Source organism: Balaenoptera borealis (assembly GCF_965194805.1).
Source record: "Balaenoptera borealis genome assembly, chromosome: 7".
NCBI lineage: Eukaryota > Metazoa > Chordata > Mammalia > Artiodactyla > Balaenopteridae > Balaenoptera > Balaenoptera borealis.
The window spans coordinates 25,015,253-25,035,798 of record NC_138864.1 but is presented as its reverse complement, the minus strand read 5'-3'; the positions used below and the strand labels follow the sequence as shown (position 1 = coordinate 25,035,798).

General features: G+C 40.9%; 1 protein-coding gene and 1 long non-coding RNA gene across 8 annotated transcripts in view; one reads left to right on the top strand and one right to left on the bottom strand.

The window, feature by feature from the left end:
- MAGI2 (membrane associated guanylate kinase, WW and PDZ domain containing 2) overlaps positions 1 to 19,407 on the top strand; it is a 1,331,631-nt gene extending 1,312,224 nt beyond the window's left edge. For 5 of the 7 annotated variants that reach the window (XM_082399315.1, XM_082399314.1, XM_082399312.1 and 2 more), the window contains one exon: positions 16,536 to 19,407. In XM_082399315.1, the coding sequence (XP_082255441.1) occupies positions 16,536 to 17,173 (638 nt within the window). In that variant the 3' untranslated portion in view covers positions 17,174 to 19,407. The remainder of the gene's footprint in view (positions 1 to 16,535) is intronic. The other 2 variants (XM_082399317.1, XM_082399316.1) reach the window with 1 other exon arrangement.
- The window catches only part of LOC309632174, a 49,109-nt gene continuing 45,779 nt past the window's right edge, over positions 17,217 to 20,546 (bottom strand). Inside the window, exon 8 of the long non-coding RNA XR_014246768.1 lies at positions 17,217 to 18,825. This is a non-coding gene — a long non-coding RNA (uncharacterized lncRNA). The remainder of the gene's footprint in view (positions 18,826 to 20,546) is intronic.

Sequence of the window (20,546 nt, the reverse complement as noted above, 5' to 3'; positions counted from 1 at the left end):
CAGCTACTAAGAAACAATCTATTAAACAAATCTTCCCTGACTTTCTCCTCTTCCCACCCCAAATGGGGGTTTTTGCATTTTAATGGGGGCTTTTTGAGATATCATTTCTCGTGCAGTGGTTTTCAAACTGTTCTGTTAGAGCTTCCAGGTTCCTAAGAAATGGCCAGAAGAGCCAGAAGGTGGGCCTGGGGGTGAATGCGAGAGACTTCGGACCCACCCAGCCAACCAAAGCTGTTCCATTTTTATCTGCTTTACACATTGGGCTTTCATTTAAGATTTTATTTGAAAAGAAGAATGTGTTGCTTTCTAAAACATGCTTTAAATAAATGAACTGACATATTTCTCATGTATCCTGTAATGCAGATACTTTGCTAATTGAGACTGATCCCTGGGCATCCCCACATCCCCAGATCAATCTGGATTATCAAGATCTTACCTCGTTTAAAAAAAAAAAAAAGAGTTTCCCAATCTGTTCTCCATGACACCCCCATGATGGGTTATACCAAGCTACTGACTCCCTTTAGCCCTCAGGGTACACAGGAAGGAACTTGGTTGTTATCTGTAGACGTTGACTGTCTTTGTCTGTATACTGTAGTGCACCGTCTAAATAAGCTCTTTTTCTATGTGTGTCCTGATATGGAAAAGATTAGGAAGCACTAGAATAGAATAACAGTTTGGGCTTGGGCTCTGGAATTATGTAGTCAGTCATCTTGATCTCACTTACTAGCTGAGTGGTCCTGGCAAATTTCTTAATTTATCTAAGCCTCAGCTTCCTCATCTGTGAAATGCGGGTGATAGCACCATATTTCTTAGAACTGTGTGAGGATTAAAAGAGAATATATATGATATGGCATATGGCACAGTTCCTGGTACTTAGGACACACTCGGTAAATGGTAGCTCCACTGTTAATAGCCCACCTAGCGCTGAGATTTGCCCTCTCAGCCATGGAGGTAAAGTTTGCCACAGCTTTACTACTGCTGCACCTTTGATTATGCTTTCAAAAGAGTATAAATGTGAAGCATCAATAAACAAATATGGTCACAATTTTTAAAGTTATTGATATGAATAACACCTAGTTTACGTCTCTCTGAGATGTGGAACAACAAATACATGTTTGAAGGCCATTAAGAATGCCTCCAGATTGGAAACAATGCTTCAGAAAGAGCAGAAGCAAAGTAAAAGAATTACTTTGTTCTGAATTTTTTTAAATGTACATTTTTCTTATTTGTATTTTGTTACAAAAAGCAATCACCTTAGTGATAGCTGAACAAATCCAAATGAGCCGTTATGGTTTGAACACATCTTAACAAGATTTTTCTTTAGAATACCAAATGACTTCACATTACTGTCCTTTGATCTACTTTTAATAATTTTTATATTTTCCTATAATATTCTGAATTAAAAGAAAATATATTTCAATACAACCATATCAGTATTCTCTAACCCAGTCAACTGTAGGTTGTAAAAGGAATGGTTTTTATAAGAAATAACACTTACCAAATCCATAGATCTCTTTGCAGAAATGTTATTCATTTGCGCAGTAAAGGAATTTATGTAAAATGTGTTTCTAATATCTAGTATGAATTTTTTATATTACTGTATATTTAGCTTTTTAATATTTTATTGAAGTATAGTTGAGTTACAATGTTGTATTACTTTCTGCTGTACAGCAAAGTGTATCAGACATTCTTTTTTTTTAACTCTTTTCTGTTATGGTTTATTATAGGATATTGAATATAGTTCTCTGTGCTCTACAGTAGGACCTTGCTGCTTTTCCATTCTATATACATAAAAGCTTACATCTGCTCACTCCAACCTCCCACTCCATCCCTCCCCCAGTGCCCTCCCCCTTGGCAACCACCAGTCTGTTCTCTATGTCTGTGATTCTGTTCGTTTCATAGATAGGTTTGTTTGTGTCATATTTTAGATTCTACATATAAGTGATATCATATGGTATTTGTCTTTCTCTTTATTTTTTTAAAACAACATTTATTTATTTTTATTTATTTGCCTGCGTCGGGTCTTAGTTGTGGCACGCAGGATCTTTGTTGAGGCATGCGGGATCTTTCATTGCAGAGCGCAGGCTTCTCTGTAGTTGTGGCACATGGGCTCCAGAGTGCACAAGCTCAGTAGTTGTGGCGTGCGGGATCTTCATTGCGGAGTGTGGGCTTCTCTCTAGTTGTGGTGCGTGGGCTCCAGAGCGTGCAGGCTCAGTAGTTGTGCCACTCGGGCTCTCTATTTGCGGCATGCAAGCTCTCTAGTTGTGGCACGCGGGCTCTAGAGCAAGTGGGCTCAGTAGTTGTGGCACGTGGGCTTATTTTTTTTAAAGATTTATTTATTATTTATTTATTTTTGGCTGCATTGGGTCTTAGTTGCGGCACGCAGGATCTTTGTTGTGGCACACGGGCTTCTCTAGTTGTGATGCGCAGGCTTCTCTCTAGTTGTGGCATGAGGGTTTTCTCTTCTCTAGTTGTGGCGTGCAGGCTTCAGGGCATGTGGGCTCTGTAGTTGTGGCACACGGGTTCCAGAGCACATGGGCTCTGTAGTTTGTGGCACACAGGCTTAGTTACCCCGTGGCATGTGGGATCTTAGTTCCCTGACCAGGGATCAAATCCACGTCCCCTGCATTGGAAGGCAGATTCTTAACCACTGGACCACTAGGGAAGTCCCTGTCTTTCTCTTTCTGACTTATTTCACTTAGTATGATAATCTCTAGTTGCATCCATGTTGCTGGAAATGGCATTATTTCGTTCTTTTTTATGGCTGAGTAGTACTCCATTGTCTATATGTACCACATCTTCTTTATCCATTCATCTGTCAATGGACATTTTTCCATGTCTTGGCTATTGTGAATAGTGCTGCTATGAACATAGGGGTGCCTGTGTCTTTTTGAATTACAGTTTTGTCTGGATATATGCCCAGGAGTGGGATTGCAAGATCATGTGTTAATTATATTTTTAGTTTTCTGAGGAACCTCCATACTGTTTTCCATAGTGGCTACACCCACTTAAATTCCCATCAACAGTGTAGGAGGGTGCCCTTTTCTCCACATCCTCTCCAGCATTTGTTATTTGTAAAGTTTTTAATGATGTCCATTCTGACCAGTATGAGGTGGTACCTCATTGTAGTTTTGATTTGCATTTCTGTAATAATTAGTGATGATGAGCATCTTTCTGTGTGCCTATTGGCCATCTGTATTTCTTCTTTGGAAAAATGTCTGTTTAGGTCTTCTGCCCATTTTTCAATCGGGTTGTTTGTTTTTTTGTTATCAAGTTGTATGAGCTGTTTGTATATTTTGGAAATTAAGCCCTTGTCGGTCACATCATTTGCAAATATTTTCTCCCATTCCATGGGTTGTCTTTTCGTTTTGTTTATGGCTTCCTTTGCTGTACAAAAGCTTATACGTTTGATTAGGTCCCATTTGTTTATTTTTGCTTTTATTTCTATTGCCTTGGGAGACTAACCTAAGAAAACATTGGTACCATTTATGTCAGAGAATGTTTTGCCTATGTTCTCTTCTAGGAGTTTTATGATGTGATGTCTTATATTTAAGTCTTTAAGCCATTTTGAGTTTATTTTTGTGTATGATGTGAGGGTGTGTTCTAACTTCATCAATTTACATGCGGCCGTCCAACTTTTCCAACACCACTTGCGAAGAGACTTTTTCCCACTGTAGTATGAGTATTTTCAATTCAGTTCAGCTTCAAGGTGTGACAGTGTGAGGGATATTTTTAAAGTACATAGTATTATCCCCACCCTTAAGAAATCTAATTTCATCATTCTCTGATTCTAGCCTATATGCCCAGCATTTCCACAAATCAACACCCTAACTATGGTGACCGTCCTTCTATGTCCAAGGTTCAAACACAAATAGCATTTCAGAGTCTCCATTTGGAATAACGATGGATCTACCTCTGACAGTGCCTTTGATGGGAGTTTCTGTCATACTGCCCTAGAAGAGATGAGCCCCATTTCTCAATCAAAATAGTGGATAGCAAAGGAGTCTACTGACAGTGTTTCAGCTGAGCTTGTAGAACCTCACCCAGTTCAGAAAATCATTCAACAGCCCTGCTCCATTACCTCCCAGCTATGTAGCCTTGAACAAGGTACTTAAACTCTTTGTGCCTTTGTTTCCCCATCTGTAAAATGTGCACGTTTACAGGTGAGTAAATACATTTCAAGGGTTTAGAAGAGTGCCTGGTACCTAGGAAACACCTCAGTCCATGTTAAGTGTTGTCAATATTAGTCATTCCAGTGGTGGTAATAGTATTATTACTTTTCTGAACACACTAATCCAAAAGGCAACCACTAGACTCCAGGCCCCAGCCCTAATTGAGAGGAGGAGAGAAGTGCAGGAACTCTTTTCCAGGGTTTGGGGGACCAATGAGCCGAAGCTGGAAGCCCTAAGGCTCTCAGGTGAGGTGTGGGGCAGGAGACAGGCCCTCTTTCCCTGCAACAATCCCTGGCTTCCTTCCAAGGGGTCTCCCTTACCCTTCAGCATAGGATAAAGTGAACTCTTCCTTGATTTGAGTTACATTTTCCCCTTCTGTACAAATTTTTGCTGCCGATAAGAGTCAGATGGGAAAACCAATAATGCAGATACTTATTTACCACAGTAAGTAGTTTAATCCTAGTGGGTTACCTCTCTGGTATTGTCACTCGGGTTATATTCCATAAAATAAACAAGCTGTTGAAGCACAGTAGGTAAGGTTTTTTTAAATCTCGGGCATATGAAGTGAAAGAGAGCATTTTTATTTTTCAGTATTGCCAAGTTCCTATGAGATAATTTAAGAGGTCATATATCTTTTAACTCAGAGATAATGGTGTGTGTGTTTGTGTGTAATGTGTGTACATATATACTAATGACATGTAATTTGTAATTATGTATTAATTGGTCTATTTTCTAGGAGAGATCCAAACTGCCTAGTGCTGATAATAGCTAGGGGAATAAACTTGATCCTAACTTGGGAAAGGGATTTGCCTCTCCCCCAATGGCACATAAGATATATAGGTTCTATATCTATATATCTTATCTGAACATTCACTGGCATGTTGATTCATGATTCCCCCGGGATGAAGCTCCTTTAAGCAGTCATTATGTCATTATGGCTGATAAGATTACAAAGGGAAAGAACATCTGTAAAGTCAGATGGACTTGGATCTGGAACTTCTCTTTACTGCATCCCAGGAGCCACCAATGAAAGCTGAAAACTCTTCCCAATGTACTTCCTGTCACTGGAGTCCTCCGTCTGCTCTCCCCCCCCAGACTTCTTTCTCTCCTCTCCCACTTCAGATAGGCATTATCATTTCACCACCATCCTTCCTCTGAAGGCATTTGGTTTCAAATCTTCCATTTCTATTTGTGAAACAGATTTATTTGTTCATCAAATATACACTGAGCATGTATTGTGGTGTCAACCACTATGCTAGGTATTAAGTCCACTGTAATAAACAAGACCAGTATGGTCACTGCCCTCATGAAACTTAAAATCTACTAGTTGAGACTGATGTTAATCAAATGAGGAAGCAACTGTGTAATTCCAAATTCTAAGCACTATGAGGAAATAAAGACAAGATGCTGTTGAGGAAAGCAGAGTATCTACTGTGGGTTGGGGTTCTCTGGGGTGATATTTAAGGGTGCTAAAAAATGAAAAAGAACCCACCATGTGAACCGCCGTGGGGAGAAACTTCTGGGCAGAGGAGTCAGCAATGAAGTACGTCCCAGAATAGAGAATGAGCTTGTCCTCTGAATAACTGCACCAAGACCAGTGTGGATGGGGAACAGGAGACAGACATAAATCTAGGGAGGTTGGCAGGGGCCAGATCATGCAGGCTTTTGTGGGTCATGTTAATCATTTTGGATTTTACTGTAAGAGCGGTGAGAATCCACCAAAAGTTTTAAGCAAAGGAATGGCATGATCAAATTTATGTCTCAAAGAGATTGTTGTGGATGCTGCATGGAGAACCACCAGAGGCAGGCAAGAGTGGTAAAGAGAAGAGTGGGTTAAATGGTAGGAGACCACGTGAGAAACAAGAGTTTGGCAGGCCCATCCCTTGGGTGTCGTAACTAGGTTAGTTGTCCTGGGCTCCGAACTCAGGGGAGGGTATGTGGCTTACAATATACTGCACTTAACTTCTGCTGTCTGAACAACATGGAAATTCAGATTTGAATTTCCTTTCTTTACCAGTATCCCCAAGGGTTTACAAAATATGTCCACGCTGTGGCCTTTTTTTTTTTTTTAAATTATTTATTTATTTATTTATTTTTGGCTGTGTTGGGTCTTCGTTTCTGCGTGAGGGCTTTCTCTAGTTGTGGCAAGCGGGGGCCACTCCTCATTGCAGTGTGCAGGCCTCTCACTATCGCGGCCTCTCTTGTTGCAGGGCACAGGCTCCAGATACGCAGGCTCAGCAGTTGTGGCTCACGGGCTCAGCCGCTCCGTGGCACGTGGGATCTTCCCAGACCAGGGCTCGAACCCGTGTCCCCTGCATTAGCAGGCAGACCCTCAACCACTGCGCCACCAGGGAAGCCCTGTGGCCTTCTTTTAAGTGTGATTATCTCAGGTGGCCCTCATGGGTTGCATTCTTCCAAGACTGCCCTGTATCTTGAACTAGGATGGTGAAAGTGAAGGGGAACATGAGTTGACAGAATCCATGTGTATTTGAAAATGAGACTAATAAGGCTTGCAGGTGGATTGTATTTGTGAGGGGAGAGAAAGGAATCAAAGATGACTCCAAGTGATGGTTGTGCCATTCACCAAGATGGGAAAAATAAGGAAAGAGTGCAGAATGGACTTGGGAAGAAAAGATTTGCTTTTGGGGCTTGTTAAATTGAAGATGCCAATGAATGGTCTGAGCAGAGATACCAAGTAGGCAGATGGATATATCAGCACAGAGCCCATAGCACAGAGCTGAGCAGAAGCATTTGGGAGTAGTTGTTGTAAAGAAGCACCATAAGTAGATGAGAACACTTGGGAGAGACTGTGAAGAATGCCAACAGTTAGAGGCCAGGTAAAAGAAGAGAAATCTATAACGTAAACTGAGAAGGACCAGCCAGAGGGGTGGGAAAAAGAGCAGGAGAAAGGCGTGTCATAAAAGTCTGGAGTCCAGCTCGTTTCTGGGAGCAGTCAGCTGTGAGAAATGTGGTGAGATGAAGCATCTAGATGATACCACGAGGTGTCCTCTGGATTTGACAGCAGAAAGATCATGGGTGACCTTGAAGAGAACAGTTCCACTCAGGTGAGGATGAGAGGGCAGGCAGAGGAAGCCAACTTGGAATAAAAAGCTTTTTCCTTTCTGATTGCAGCCATTGGGCCTGGGGATGTTTTTTGGACAAAGAGGCTCCAGAAATCTCAGCAGGCACATAATGGCCCGTTATGTCTTTCGAGGATGCGTCTCTGTTATTTCTAATTCTAGTTAGAACATCTCCAACAGGAAGGGTGTGTGAAGCTCGTCCTCCTAGGCAAGGACTCTGAAGTGAACACGATCGCATGCTTTAGCCAGTGGCCAGGCCAGGTTCAAGAAGAAAAAAGGGGGCAGGGGCATGGGCGACGGCCAAAATAAGGTTTCAAGGAATCAGAACTGAACGTGGTTAATTCTTCTGGTTATTGTGTGTCAAAATTCCATGAAAACTAGAGTTTGAAATGTTACAGAAGGCCTCCCCCTGGCCCCCACAGTCCATGTCACCTAGACAGGCAGGTGAAAGGTGAGGAAGGGGCTGCCTGCCGTCTGCCCTTGGTGCTTCATGGAGCTTTGCAGGCTCGTGCCTGGTGCGGACACCATGTGTCTCGTAGTGAACTGGAGAATTCTTGCCCAGAAAACTGAAAACTGTGGAACCACATATATAAATGTCCATCTTGAGATCACTTTAGGATCTAGTTCATTTTAATTTTAGGCTAATATTCTTAATCAGTAGTGGCTTGAAACATTTTAACTTTCAGTTTCTCCCACTAAGTATTTAATGATCTACAAACAAACGCTTGCAAAATTTGTTTATAATAAAAGGGATTCTTTTGTATTTTGAATAATTTCACCTTCTGGCTTATCGTTATAAGTAAGACGTCCACAAGTAAATGCTAAACACTCTGGTCAGTGCTGGGATCTAGTTCCCGTTGGCCTCCTCAGTGGCCACTGAGCATGTCCATTTCACTGCTTAGATCCTATTTGCAAGGTGACATCTTAGGACAATTTTCTCAATAAAAAGGGTCAAGAAACCCAGCATTTTACTCCTGGCTGACCCATTTTGTAATCTTGGTCAAGTTACTTAACCTCTCTCTGCTTCGAGTCCTCCTTCAGGAAATGGTGTGAATAATATCAACCTCCCTATGTCCCAGGAGTGATTTGAGGCCAGCTACTTGTCTCTGCCATGTGTGACATCATGGTGGGGGAAAAGAGCTTTTAAAATGTGAAATATTATTAGCCTGGTGCAAGTCAGAGGTTATCACTGCAAAAGGCCTCTACAGAGGCCTTTTGAAGACTTCTTTTTAACCCTTTCAGGCAGTATCTTCCTATATGGGTGGAGTTGCCACCTTCTATCATTTATTTCATTTTAAAGCTCTAACCTAGGCAGAAGCAGAACATACTTGAGTTTTCATTGAAAACATTTGCATTTGAAGATTTCAGAATACTCCTGGAGGTAACCAAGGATACCAGAGATAGAGCAAAACCACACTTGGAATCATAGCATATGGGAATGGCTGATTTACTGCACTTATTCAGAACTTCACCTGCATGTATGCTAGTTCATACGGCCAGACCATTAGTAGACAGCCACTGAGGCACAGAAGAAAAATCTGGCTCAACTATGCGTGAAAAATCATCATAACTCTCCCGTTGCAAGGTGCTTTTCCCTTTGGAAGTGCATGCCTCACCTCTGTGGGTAAACATTCTATCTCTACCTTATAAAGGGAGAAATTGAGGCTCAGAGAGATCGAGTGGTAAATGCCAGAGGCAGGAGTAAGTTCCAGGTCTTCTGATGCTTTTCTAGGATTTTTCACTAAGTGAACATGATAATGGATATCAGTCTATGGAAAGAAGGAAGAGAACATTGTGCACTAAATACTCCATTCAAATTTCACAGCAAAGGAGAAACTATTTTTTAGTATCTGATATTCTATGTGTGGCCAGAATTACTGGAACTATCTGTCCTCTTCCTCTCCTTATCTCTTTATAAATTGGCGTCAAGGGTAACAGATAAGAATCCTCTACTTTTAAACAAAGTAGACCCTTAACATTCATAGACCGAGTTTCTAACACATGTCAAAGGGGCAGGAATTTGAATCACATGCTGGTGTGTAGGACTGAATCTCTTAGCTAGCGAGGGAGCCTCGCTGCCATGTGGCATTCAGATATCAATGTGGCTTCTTTGTTCCTCACTCATGGCCATACAGCAGTTCCATGGAAAACAATTACGCTCTAGAGTAATATTCCAAAGTTGGAGGATTTCCAAAGGCCTTGGGACATATTCCTTATAAATATTAAGGGATCACTATATTGGATTTCTCTGCTTTAATTTTGCTTTAGTGGCCAGAACCTCAGGGGCAATGTTAGTGCTCAGAGCAGTAACTAAACTCATCTCAGATTCCTAACATATCTGTCCTCCTCCTACTTGGCTTCTGACCGGTGGTTGCTTAAAAAAAAAACAACAAAAAAAACCAAAACAAGTTCTCATTTTTATCGTTCTAACTTGTATGTGCTTTGTTGTAAATTGTCTGAAATCCTTTCTTAGAGAGATCTTAAATCCCAAATAAATGTTGAAACTAGGCTTCCTAGAAAGAGTCATCTCTCTTAGTCCCAGGCCTACTATAATGTCAGAACTACTAAAGAGAATTAAGAACAATGATTTCTTAAAAGACAAGACAATAATGAATGTTCTTATTTAATTTTTTATTAAAGTATTTTTTATTGAAGTATTTTATTTTCATTTTATTTTTTTAATTGAAGTATAGTTGATTTACAATATCATGTTAGTTTCAGGTGTACAGCACAGTGATTCAGTTCTACATACATACATATATTCTTCAGATTCTCTTCCTCCATAGGCCATCACAAAATACTCAGTATAGTTCCCTATGCTACACAGTAGGTCCCTGTTGTTTGTCTATTTTATATATAGTAGAGTGTATATATTAATCCCAACCTCCTAATTTATCCTTCCCCTCACTCCCCTTTTACCTTTGGTAACCGTAAGTTTGTTTTTTATGTCTGTGAATCTCTTTCTGTTTAGAAAATGAGCTCATTTGTATCTTTTTTATTGTTTTTAAGATTCCACATATAATCGACATTATATGATATTTATCTTTCTCTGTCTGACTTCACTTAGTATGATAATCTCTAGGTCCATCCATTTGCTGCAGATAACATTTCTTTGTTTAATGGCTGAGTAATATTCCATATACACCACATCTTCTTCATCCTTTCATCTGATGATGGACACTTACGTTGTTTCCATGCCTTGGCTATTGTAAATAGTGCTGCAATGACCATTGGGGTGCATGTATCTTTTGGAATTATGGTTTTCTCTAGATATTCGCCTAGGAGTGGGATTGCCGGATGATATGGTAGCTCTATTTTTAGTTTTTTCAATGGAACCTCCATACTGTTCTCCATAGTGGCTGTACCAATTTACATTCCCACCAACAGTGTAGGAGGATTCCCTTCTCTCCACACCCTCTCCAGCATTTATTGCTTGTAGACTTTTTGATGATGGCCATTCTGACCAGTGTGAGGTGATACCTCATTGTAGTTTTCAATTGCATTTCTCTAATAGTTAGCGATGTTGAGCATCTTTTCATGTGCTTATTGGCCATCTGTATGTCTTCTTTGGAGAAATGTCTATTTAGATATTCTGCCCATTTTTTGATTGGGTTGTTTGGTTTTTTAATATTGAACTATACGAGCTCTTTGTATATTTTGGAAATTAATCCCTTGTTGGCTGTATCACTTTCAAATGTTTTCTCCCATTCCATAGCTAGTCTTTTTGTTTTGTTTATAGTTTCCTTTGCTATGCAAAAGCTTTGAAGTTTCATTAGGTCCCATTTGTTTATTTTTGTTTTTATTTCCATTATTCTAGGAGACAGATCCAAAAAGATAGTGTCATGATTTATGTTGAAGAGTGTCCTGCCTATGTTTTCCTCTAGAAGTTTTATAGTATCCAGTCTTACATTTAGGTCTTTAATCCATTTTGATTTTATTTTTGTGTATGGTGTTAGGGAGTGTTCTAATTTCATTCTTTTATTGGGTTGGCTAAGAATTTCGTTTGGATTTTTCTGTAAGACTAATTAGGTAATTAATTAGGTAATAATTCCGTAAGATTATGGAAAAACCCAAACATACATTTTGGCCAACGCAATACATGTAGCTGACCAGTTTTCCCAGCTCCACTTATTGAAGAGACTGTCTTTTCTCCTTTGTATATTCTTGCCTCCTTTGTCATAGATTAATTGATGATAGCTGCATGGGTTTATTTCTGGGCTTTCTATCCTGTTCCATTGATCTATGTGTCTGTTTTTGTGCCAGTATCATACTGTTTTGACTACTGTAGCTTTGTAGTATAGTCTGAAGTCAGGGAGCCTGATTCCTCCAGCTTGGTTTTTTTTTTTTTCTTCTCAAGATTGCTTTGACTGTTTGGGGTCTTTTGTGTTTCCATACAACTTTAAAAATTTTTTGTTCTAGTTCTGTGAAAAATGCCATTGCTAATTTGATAGGGATTGCACTGAATCTGTAGATTGCCTTGGGTAGTATAGTCATTTGGACAATGTTGATTCTTCCAATCCAAGAACACGGTGTATCTTTCCATCTGTTTGGGTCATCTTCAATTTCTTTCATCAGTGTCTTACAGTTTTCAGAGTACAGGTCTTTTGCCTCCTTAGGTTTATTCCTAGGTATTTTATTCTTTTTGATGAAGTGGTAAGTGGGATTGTTTCCTTAGTTTCTCTTTCTGATCTTTCATTGTTAATGCATAGAAATGCAACAGATTTCTGTGTATTAATTTTGTACCTTGCAACTTTACCAAATACATTGATGAGCTCTAGTAGTTTTCTGGTAGCATCTTTAGGATTTTCTAGGTATTATAGTGTCATGTCATCTGCAAACAGTGAGAGTTTTACTCTTTTCCAATTTGGATCCCCTTTATTTCTTTTTCTTCTCTGATAGCTGTGGCTAGGACTTGTAAAACTATGTTGAATAAAAGTGGTGAGAGTGGACATCCTTGTCTTGTTCCTGATCTTACAGGAAATGCTTTCAGTTTTTCACCATTGAGAATGATGTTTGCTGTGTGTCTGTAAATGGCCTTTATTATGTTGAGGTAGGTTCCCTCTATGCCCAGTTTCTGGAGAGTTTTTTAATCATAAATGGATGTTGAATTTTATCAAAAGCTTTTTCTGCATCTGTTGAGATGATCATCTGGTTTTTCTTCTTCAATTTGTTAATGTGGTGTATCACACTGATTGATTCATGGGTATTGAAAAATCCTTGTATCCCTGGGATAAATCCCACTTGATCATGGTGTATGATCCTTTTAATGTGCTGTTGAATTCAGTTTGCGGATTTTGTTGAGGATTTTTACGTCTATGCTCATCAGTGATATTGGCCTATGATTTTCTTTTTTTTGTGGAATCTTTTGTCTGATTTTGGTATTAGGGTGATGGTTGCCTCATAGAATGGGTTTGGGAAGTGTTCCTTGCTCTGCAATTCTCTGAAATAGTTTCAGAAGGACAGGTGTTACCTCTTCTCCGAATGTTGGGTAGAATTCGCCTGTGTAGCCATCTGGTCCTGGACTTTTGTTTGTTGGGAGTTCTTTAATCACAGATTCAATTTCAGTACTTTTAATTGGTCTGTTCATATTTTCTATTTCTTCCTGGTTCAGTCTTGGGAGAGTGTACCTTTCTAAGAATTTGTCCATTTCTTCCAGGTTGTCCATTTTATTGGCATGTAGTTGCTTCTAGTAGTCTCTTAGGATGCCTTTGTATTTCTGCGGTGTCCGTTGTAACTTCTCCATTTTCATTTCTAATTTGATTTGGGTCCTATCCTTTTTCTTGATGAGTCTGGCTAAAGGTTTATCAATTTTGTTTATCTTTTCAAAGAACCAGCTTTTAGTTTTATTGATCTTTGCTATTGTTTCCTTCATTTCTTTTTCATTTATTTCTGATCTGATCTTTATGATTTCTTTCCTTCTACTAACTTTGGGTTTTGTTTGTTCTTCTTTCTCTAGTTGCTTTAGGTGTAAGGTTAGGTTGTTTGGGATTTTTCATGTTTCTTGAGGTAAGATTGTATTGCTGCAAACTTCCCTCCTAGAACTGCTTTTGCTGTCTCCCATAGGTTTTGGATCATTTTCATTTGTCTAGGTATTTTTTGATTGCCTCTTTGATTTCTTCAGTGATCCATTGGTTATTTAGTAGCAGATTGTTTATCCTCCATGTATTTGTGTTTTTTGCATTTTTTTTCTTCAAGTTAATTTCTAAACTCATAGTGTTGTGGTTGGAAAAGATGCTTCATTTGATTTCAATTTTCTTAAACTTATCAAGACTTTCTTTGTGGCCCAACATGTGATCTACTCTGGAGAATGTTGCATGTGCACTTGAGAAGAATGTATGTTCTGCTCCTTTAGCATGGAATGTTCTTTAAGTATCAATTTAGTTCATCTGGTCTAATAGGTCATTTAAGGCCTGCGTTTCCTTATTGATTTTCTGTCTGGATGATCTATTGATTTAAGTGGGGTGTTAAAATCCCCCACTATTATTGTGTTACTGTCAATTTCTCCTTCTATGTCTGTTAACATTTGTTGTATATATTGAGGTGCTCCTATATTGGGTGCATGAATATTTACAATTGTTATATCTTCTTCTTGGATCAATCCCTTGATCATTATGTAGTTTCCTTCCTTGGCTCTTGTAACAGTCTTTATTTTAAAGTCTAGTTTGTCTGATATGAGTATTGCTATTCCAGCTTTCTTTTGATTTCCATTTGCATGAAATACCTTTTTCCATCCCCTCACTTTCAGTCTGTATGTGTCCCTAGGTCTGCAGTGGGTCTCTTGTAGACAGCATATATACATGTCTTGTTTTTGTATCCATTCAGCCAGTCTATGTCTTTTGGTGGGAGCATTTAATCTATTTACATTTAAGGTAATTATCAATATGTATGTTCTAATTGCCATTTTCTTAATTGTTTGGATTTGTTTTTGTAGGTCTTTTTTCTTCCTTTTTTGTTCTTTTGTGATTTGATGACTATCTTTAGTGTTGTCTTTGGATTCCTTTTGTGTGTGTGTGTGTGTGTGTGTGTGTGTGTGTGTGTATCTATTATAGACTTTCGTTTGTGGTTACCGTAAGGTTTTGATATAGCAGTCTGTATGTATACATGGTTGTTTAAGTTGCTGATCTCTTAATTTCAAGTGCATTTCAAGTATGCTGCATTCGTGCTCTCCTCGTCTCACAATTACTGATTTTGATATCATATTTGTGTGTGGATGATTTCCTGCCTTTATCAGTGAGCTTTCCCATTTCATACTTTTTTTGTTTCTAGTTGTGGCCTTGTCTTTTCCACTTAGAGAAGTTCCTTTAGCATTTGTTGTAGAGCTGGTTTGGTGGTGTTGAATTCTCTTAGCTTTTGCTTGTCTGTAAAGCTTTTAATTTCTCCATTGAATCTGAATGAGGTCCTTGCTGGGTAATCTTGGTTGTAGATTTTTCCCTTTCATCACTTTAAATATGCCCTGCCACTCCCTTCTGGCCTGCAGAGTTTCTGCTGAAAAATCAGCTGCTAATCTTATGGGGGTTCCCTTGTATGTAATTTTTGGCTTTTCCCTTGTTGCTTTTAATATTTCCTCTTTGCTCTGTGTCTCAGCGTGTTCCTCCTTGGGTTAGTCCTGTATGGGACTCTCTGCGCTTCCTGGACTTGGGTGACTGTTGTCTGTCTGCTGGGTGGGGCCGTGTTCCCACCCTGTTGGTTGTTTGGCCTGAGGCATCCCAGTGCTGGAGCCTACAGAATGTTTGGGGGACCAGGTCTTGGTGCCAAGGGCCCAAAATCTCTGCCTCCAGCCAGAGTTCACATAGGTCCCTGCTATGTCCATCACCAGCTTTTATGACCCCAGAAAGAGCCACAGCTGCCCCCACCTTTGCAGGCGGCTCTCCAAGACCAGCAGGTAGGTCTGGCCCAAGCTCCTATGGAGTTACTCCTTTTGCCCTGGGTCCTGTTGCATACAATACCTTGTGTGCACACTCCAAGAGTGGAGTCTCTGTTTCCCCCAGGACTGTGGGGCTCCTGCACTCAAGCCCTGCTAGTCTTCAAAGGCAAATACTCTGGGTGATCCACCTCCCCATGTCAGACCTCTAGGCTGGGGAGCCTGGCATGGGGCTCAGAGGCTCTCTTGCTGGTGGGAGAACTTTTGTGATATGATCATTCTCCAGTTTGTGGGTCACCCACCTGGGTCATATGGGATTTGATTATATCACGAGTGCACCCCTCCTACCATCTCTTGGTTTCTTCTTATGTCTTTGGATGCAGAATATCGTTTTTTTGGTAGATTCCAGTCTTTTTTATCAATGGTTGTTTAGCAGTTAGTTAGTTGTGATTTTGGCATGCTTGTGAGAGGAGGTGAGCTCAAGGTCCTTTTACTCTGCCATCTTGTCTCCAACCAACCTCAGGTTCTTGCAGAATAAAATAACTTGTGTTTTAACCATAAAGTTTGAACATCTAATAGGCAGCTTCATATTACCTGTTTGAATCTTGGAACACAAATTTGACAATATAACCTCAAAGGAAAGTTGGAGAGATATATATATATATATATGGGAAAGAGCTCCTAAAGGGTGTCCATCCAGGAAGTCAAAGTTTCTGCAAAACTTTCTAACACCTTGCAGGCAAAACCTCACAAAAGCGTTCCTCCTTCTGCACCAGCCTGTTCCGGCCGCCCACCTCTGTCCCTGAACGGAATAATGAACCTTTTTATAAATGAATTTATCCAAATTCTGTATCTGGTGGTGGTAGCTAAGAATTATGTCTTGAGTGACACCTAATGTTTGAGAAAGTTAGTTACTCCCCCAACCATTTTCCGAATTACCTGGGTGCCTGTTAAAAATGCAGAGAAATTCTTTGGCCCTATCCTACTGGAATCTCTGGGTCTGACCACTGAGGAAACTATTTTTCACAGCTGCCCCAGGTGATTCACATGTATCCTTGAGTTTGAGAACCACTGATTCAGGTGCTCCCAAGTCAGATATCCACACAGGGCTGGCAGACCTGATGACACTGCAGCAAGTTAGAAGGGGCCAAGGCAAAGGGATGGGTTAGGCCTGAGCTTTGTAACCACTTTCCTGAACACCCAAAGAGGGAAGGGGTGGCGTAAAGAGGATGGGGAACATAGAATCCCGAGGGATAAGGTCAGCTGCCCTCCTGGCAGTGAGGGTGGGGGGTGGCAGTGGCCTGGGACCTCGCGAGGAGTGGCCCCTGGCCGCCTGCTCTCATTCCCAATGGGGAGGGAGGTGGTGGGAGTGTGAAAAGCATGTGCTGCACGGCTCTAATGCCTGTGCTTCCTGCCCCACAGACGATTCCAGCTCCTGGAGTTCTCCCGCTGCCGCCTCCCCAGGTCTGCCGGAAGTAGGCGTCTCCCTCGAGGACATCCTCTCTCCATTCTCTCCATCACATCCAGCCCCACCATCCGACCCTAACAACCAGATAAGCCCAGACCCAACTTGGGATATCAAAAGGGAACACGACGTTAGGAAACCAAAGGAGCTTTCAGCCGGCAGCCAGAAGAAGCAGCGCCTCGGGGAGCAGAGCGAGCTTTCGGCAAGCCCGCAGAGGGCCGTGCAGCCAAGGCTCGCGGAGGTGCCTGGTGGCCAGGGGCAGCCTGAGGCCAGCAGGCCCTCCTCAGAGGCCAGGGCACCCGGGCCCACAGCAGTGGACGCAGCGCGGGCCAGCAGCAAGGAGGGGCTGCATGCCACAGTGGGCCCCGAGCTTGGCCGGCGCGAAGGCCCTGGAGTGGCACCTGCGTTTGTGGGCCCAGGCCGCGGCAGGGGTGTGCGGGAGGCTGAGGGCAGGGCAGGCACACGTGCGGGGCCCAGGCCCCCGGGGGGAACCCCTGCGCGCAAGGCCGCTGTCGCGCCAGGGCCCTGGAAGGTGCCAGGCTCCGACAAGCTGCCGGGCATCCTCAAACCCGGCGCCTCGGCTGCAGGCAGATGAGCCCACTGCCCCGCCTCAATACCTGCAGGTCGTTCTTCTTAGGTTCCGTCTCACGGTGTTTTAATTTATTTTCACTGTCACATGCATAAATCCACGAGGCACCAAGGCTTGGGAGCACCGACGTGACGTCCCACGTGTCCAACAAGCATGGTCCATACGGCATCCACGGCAGACCTAAACTGATCCTAAAGCTCCCCGTTCCACTGCGGGGGCTTTGGCAGCTATGGAAGAACCAAAATAACGTGAAGAACATCACAGAGAGTGCAGTGTAGCTTTAGTAAAACAAGAAAGAAAGAAAATTCCCCCCTGCACGAAGGATTTGGATGTCATCCAAACTTTATATCGAGAAACATATCAAGAAACTGGACAAGTTAAGAGCAATCACAAACTGGAATATCGCCTTAAAAATCAAACTGCACGGAGCAAGCTGAAACTGAGACAAGATTATATCTTTTAATTGATCTGAAGAGTTGTAAATAAATTGTTCTGGACATATCTAGACAGGGGTTAAAAGGTTTCTTTGAAACACTGAGAACCGTTCGCCCATGACATGTTCCCATGGCTCACTTGTGGCACCATCACCAGTTTTAGCAGCAATGTCCCCTGCACGCTGCAGGGTGAATTAGAAATCTAGTGAATTCATTGGTGTGATGCCATTTTTACTGCTATTTCTGTAATCACGTTTCTGTGCATTTTCAGTGGTAGAAAATAAAAAAGGTTTTAAAAATTGTATCCTAGGGAACAGTCTGCCATAAGTCAAAACTTTGCAGTTTAGCTCATAGATCTATCTTAATTGGTTTTCATCTAAAATATGAATTTTGTAACTAAAGGCCCACAATTTGTTAAATTGAGATTGGCAACGCTGCAGTTCCTTTATGAGAGAAGGCCTTCCTGTTGTCTCAGAGTTAGCAGCTTCTTTGACAGCAATGTTACATTTCACTCACTTTGCTGTCTTTTTAAAAATCCTCTTTCCATTACTTCATTTTCACTTTGATAGAGCAGAGGCAAAGTATTTCTCCTATATTTCTCAGATTACAATGAATCTCTCCCTAATATTAAAAAATCATTAGTATGACCCATTTATTTTCATTAAAGAACATGGATCTCTTTAGCATTTCTTTCTATTTATCTTATTATTTCTCCTTTTATTTCCATTTGGTTTGCTTTTTTGTCTAGATCTTTCTGTTTATCTTCCTTGTCCATGGTTGATGATACCCTAGTAAAATTCTAAGGATTGCCTTTCTTCTCTGCTGTTTTGATCTTTCTTTGTAAAATTTTACCTTCAGTTAATTATCCATGCATTCTTATTTGTAGCTGCACATATTAAAAGGCAAATATTTCAGAGGGCAGTTTCTCTTTAATATGACCTGAATGAATGAGGCGTCATCCTTCCCATATTCTGCCCTTTACAGGAGTTCAAATGCAAATAAGCCTTACCTCCCTGCCCCTGAAGTCAAATAAGTAAAACAGGGAGATCAGGTCCCGTCACACGCGGTCACATGTAACAGCTTCTGTGGGTTGACGCTTTCCCTCTCTTTGTAATTGTAGTACCCTGAGCACCAGCTGTTTAATTTCCATCAAGCATAGGTGTAGTTTAGTTGTTTGACAAGAGGAGAATATGGTTGAAAGCCTCAAGTGAAGAGTCTTGCAGCCTGTAAAAGCAATTTCCAAAAATGAAACCTAGTCATCATAAACTAAAGCACAAACACATGTAGCAGTTTACAGTACTTTTGGTTTAATCTCAATTACTCTCTTTCTCCCCTGGACTACAAATCCAGTATAGTTTGCCATTAATTTATTGAATCTGGTTTTGGACAATGCTTCTGTAGTGTAGCTGCACGTCCCGGTACTGTATCCTCTGACCTTTATTTTCCATGTGTTACAAAAGGATAAAAAAAATTGAGATTACGCTTGCATAAACTCTAATTTGCACAGTTCACAGCTACTACTTGTGCAGTAATTGCTTTATGCAGCTGTAATCCATAACCTGTGAAGACAGCACATCATCTAAACCCCATTCCAAATAATATTTCTGTGTAGTGTTAGCTGTGAATTTACCCTGTACAGCTGTATCTCTATAAATATAATTACATGTATTAATAGTCACAGAAAGACTGTAAGTGAGCAACTATTTTTATGAAACGCACCACTATGGATAAATTAACTTTTACAGAAATCTTGTTTACTGTATGATATTCTAAAACACTGTCAAATAAAATATATATCCAAAACTATTTTCTTTTTCCAACTATATAGGCTGTGTGTTGTCGACTGAAAAAAAAAAAAAAGCACAATGTGAGAGTTGTGAGTTAAGTTTTATTTGGGGCAAAATGAGGACTGTAGCCCAGGAGACAGCATTTCAGAGAGCTCTGAGAAACTGCTCCAAAGAGGTAGGAGGAGAGGTCAGTATTAGATAAGATTTTAGCAAAGGGGGGGTATGTGCAGTCAGGCACACATTTTCACAGAGGCTTGCTGCTAGTCACGAGGAGCATGTCACCATTAATGATTTTAGTGCTTTTCTAGATATGAGGAGATGCAAGATTTGGACTCATAAAATATTTTCCTGAAAATATCTATTTCTGAAGACCTGTTCTGCCAGAGCACAGAGTGCTCATTCCTGATCTCCACCCTGGCCTCCATTCAGGGGGTGTTGAAGGTCAGTAACTACAGTGGCTAGTGACCTAATCCTTGTAGAGGCAGATGGCAAGTGCCAGGTTTTAGTTGGCAGGGCCCCCTCATGGTCATAAATTCAACCATGGTTTGGGAGGCATTTCATGACCATTTCGTCCCATGGTGCTAGGAATGCTCATTCCTAAGTCAGGCGAGGATTTCATTGATAGGCCACTCGGTGTGCTATTACTGGACTAGGCCTTATTAACAGTAGTCAAAAGTCTCTGGACCACCTGTCTTACTAGTCTGTTATAGTCCAGGAAAAGAAAATTCCCTCTTGTTGCTTCTTCCCATATCTAGAGTTACACTATTAAAATCATTGATCTCATATAGAACTATATATGTGGTCAACTGCTTCAAGTCACCTAGTCATCATTTTATCCGAGGTTCAGTCACATTTGATAATGCAGGAAATAACAATTTTGTAAAACAGGCAATATATAAATAACATAGCTAGCAGTATTAGTAAGGTCATAAGTAAGAATTTAAGTCAAGAACTTCCATTAGTCATATCCCCAGGTTGTCTGACTTAGTTTGTTCTGTACCAATCCTTGCCTTTAAGGGAAATCATATACTGGCATTGTCCATAAGGCGCCCAGCCCAATTTCCTAGTGTTACTAGGCTGGTTATCCTTAGTATGGTTTAATTGTACCCAACATAGGGAGCCTTTAAACTTAAATGACCATAGCCTAGTGTTAACCAC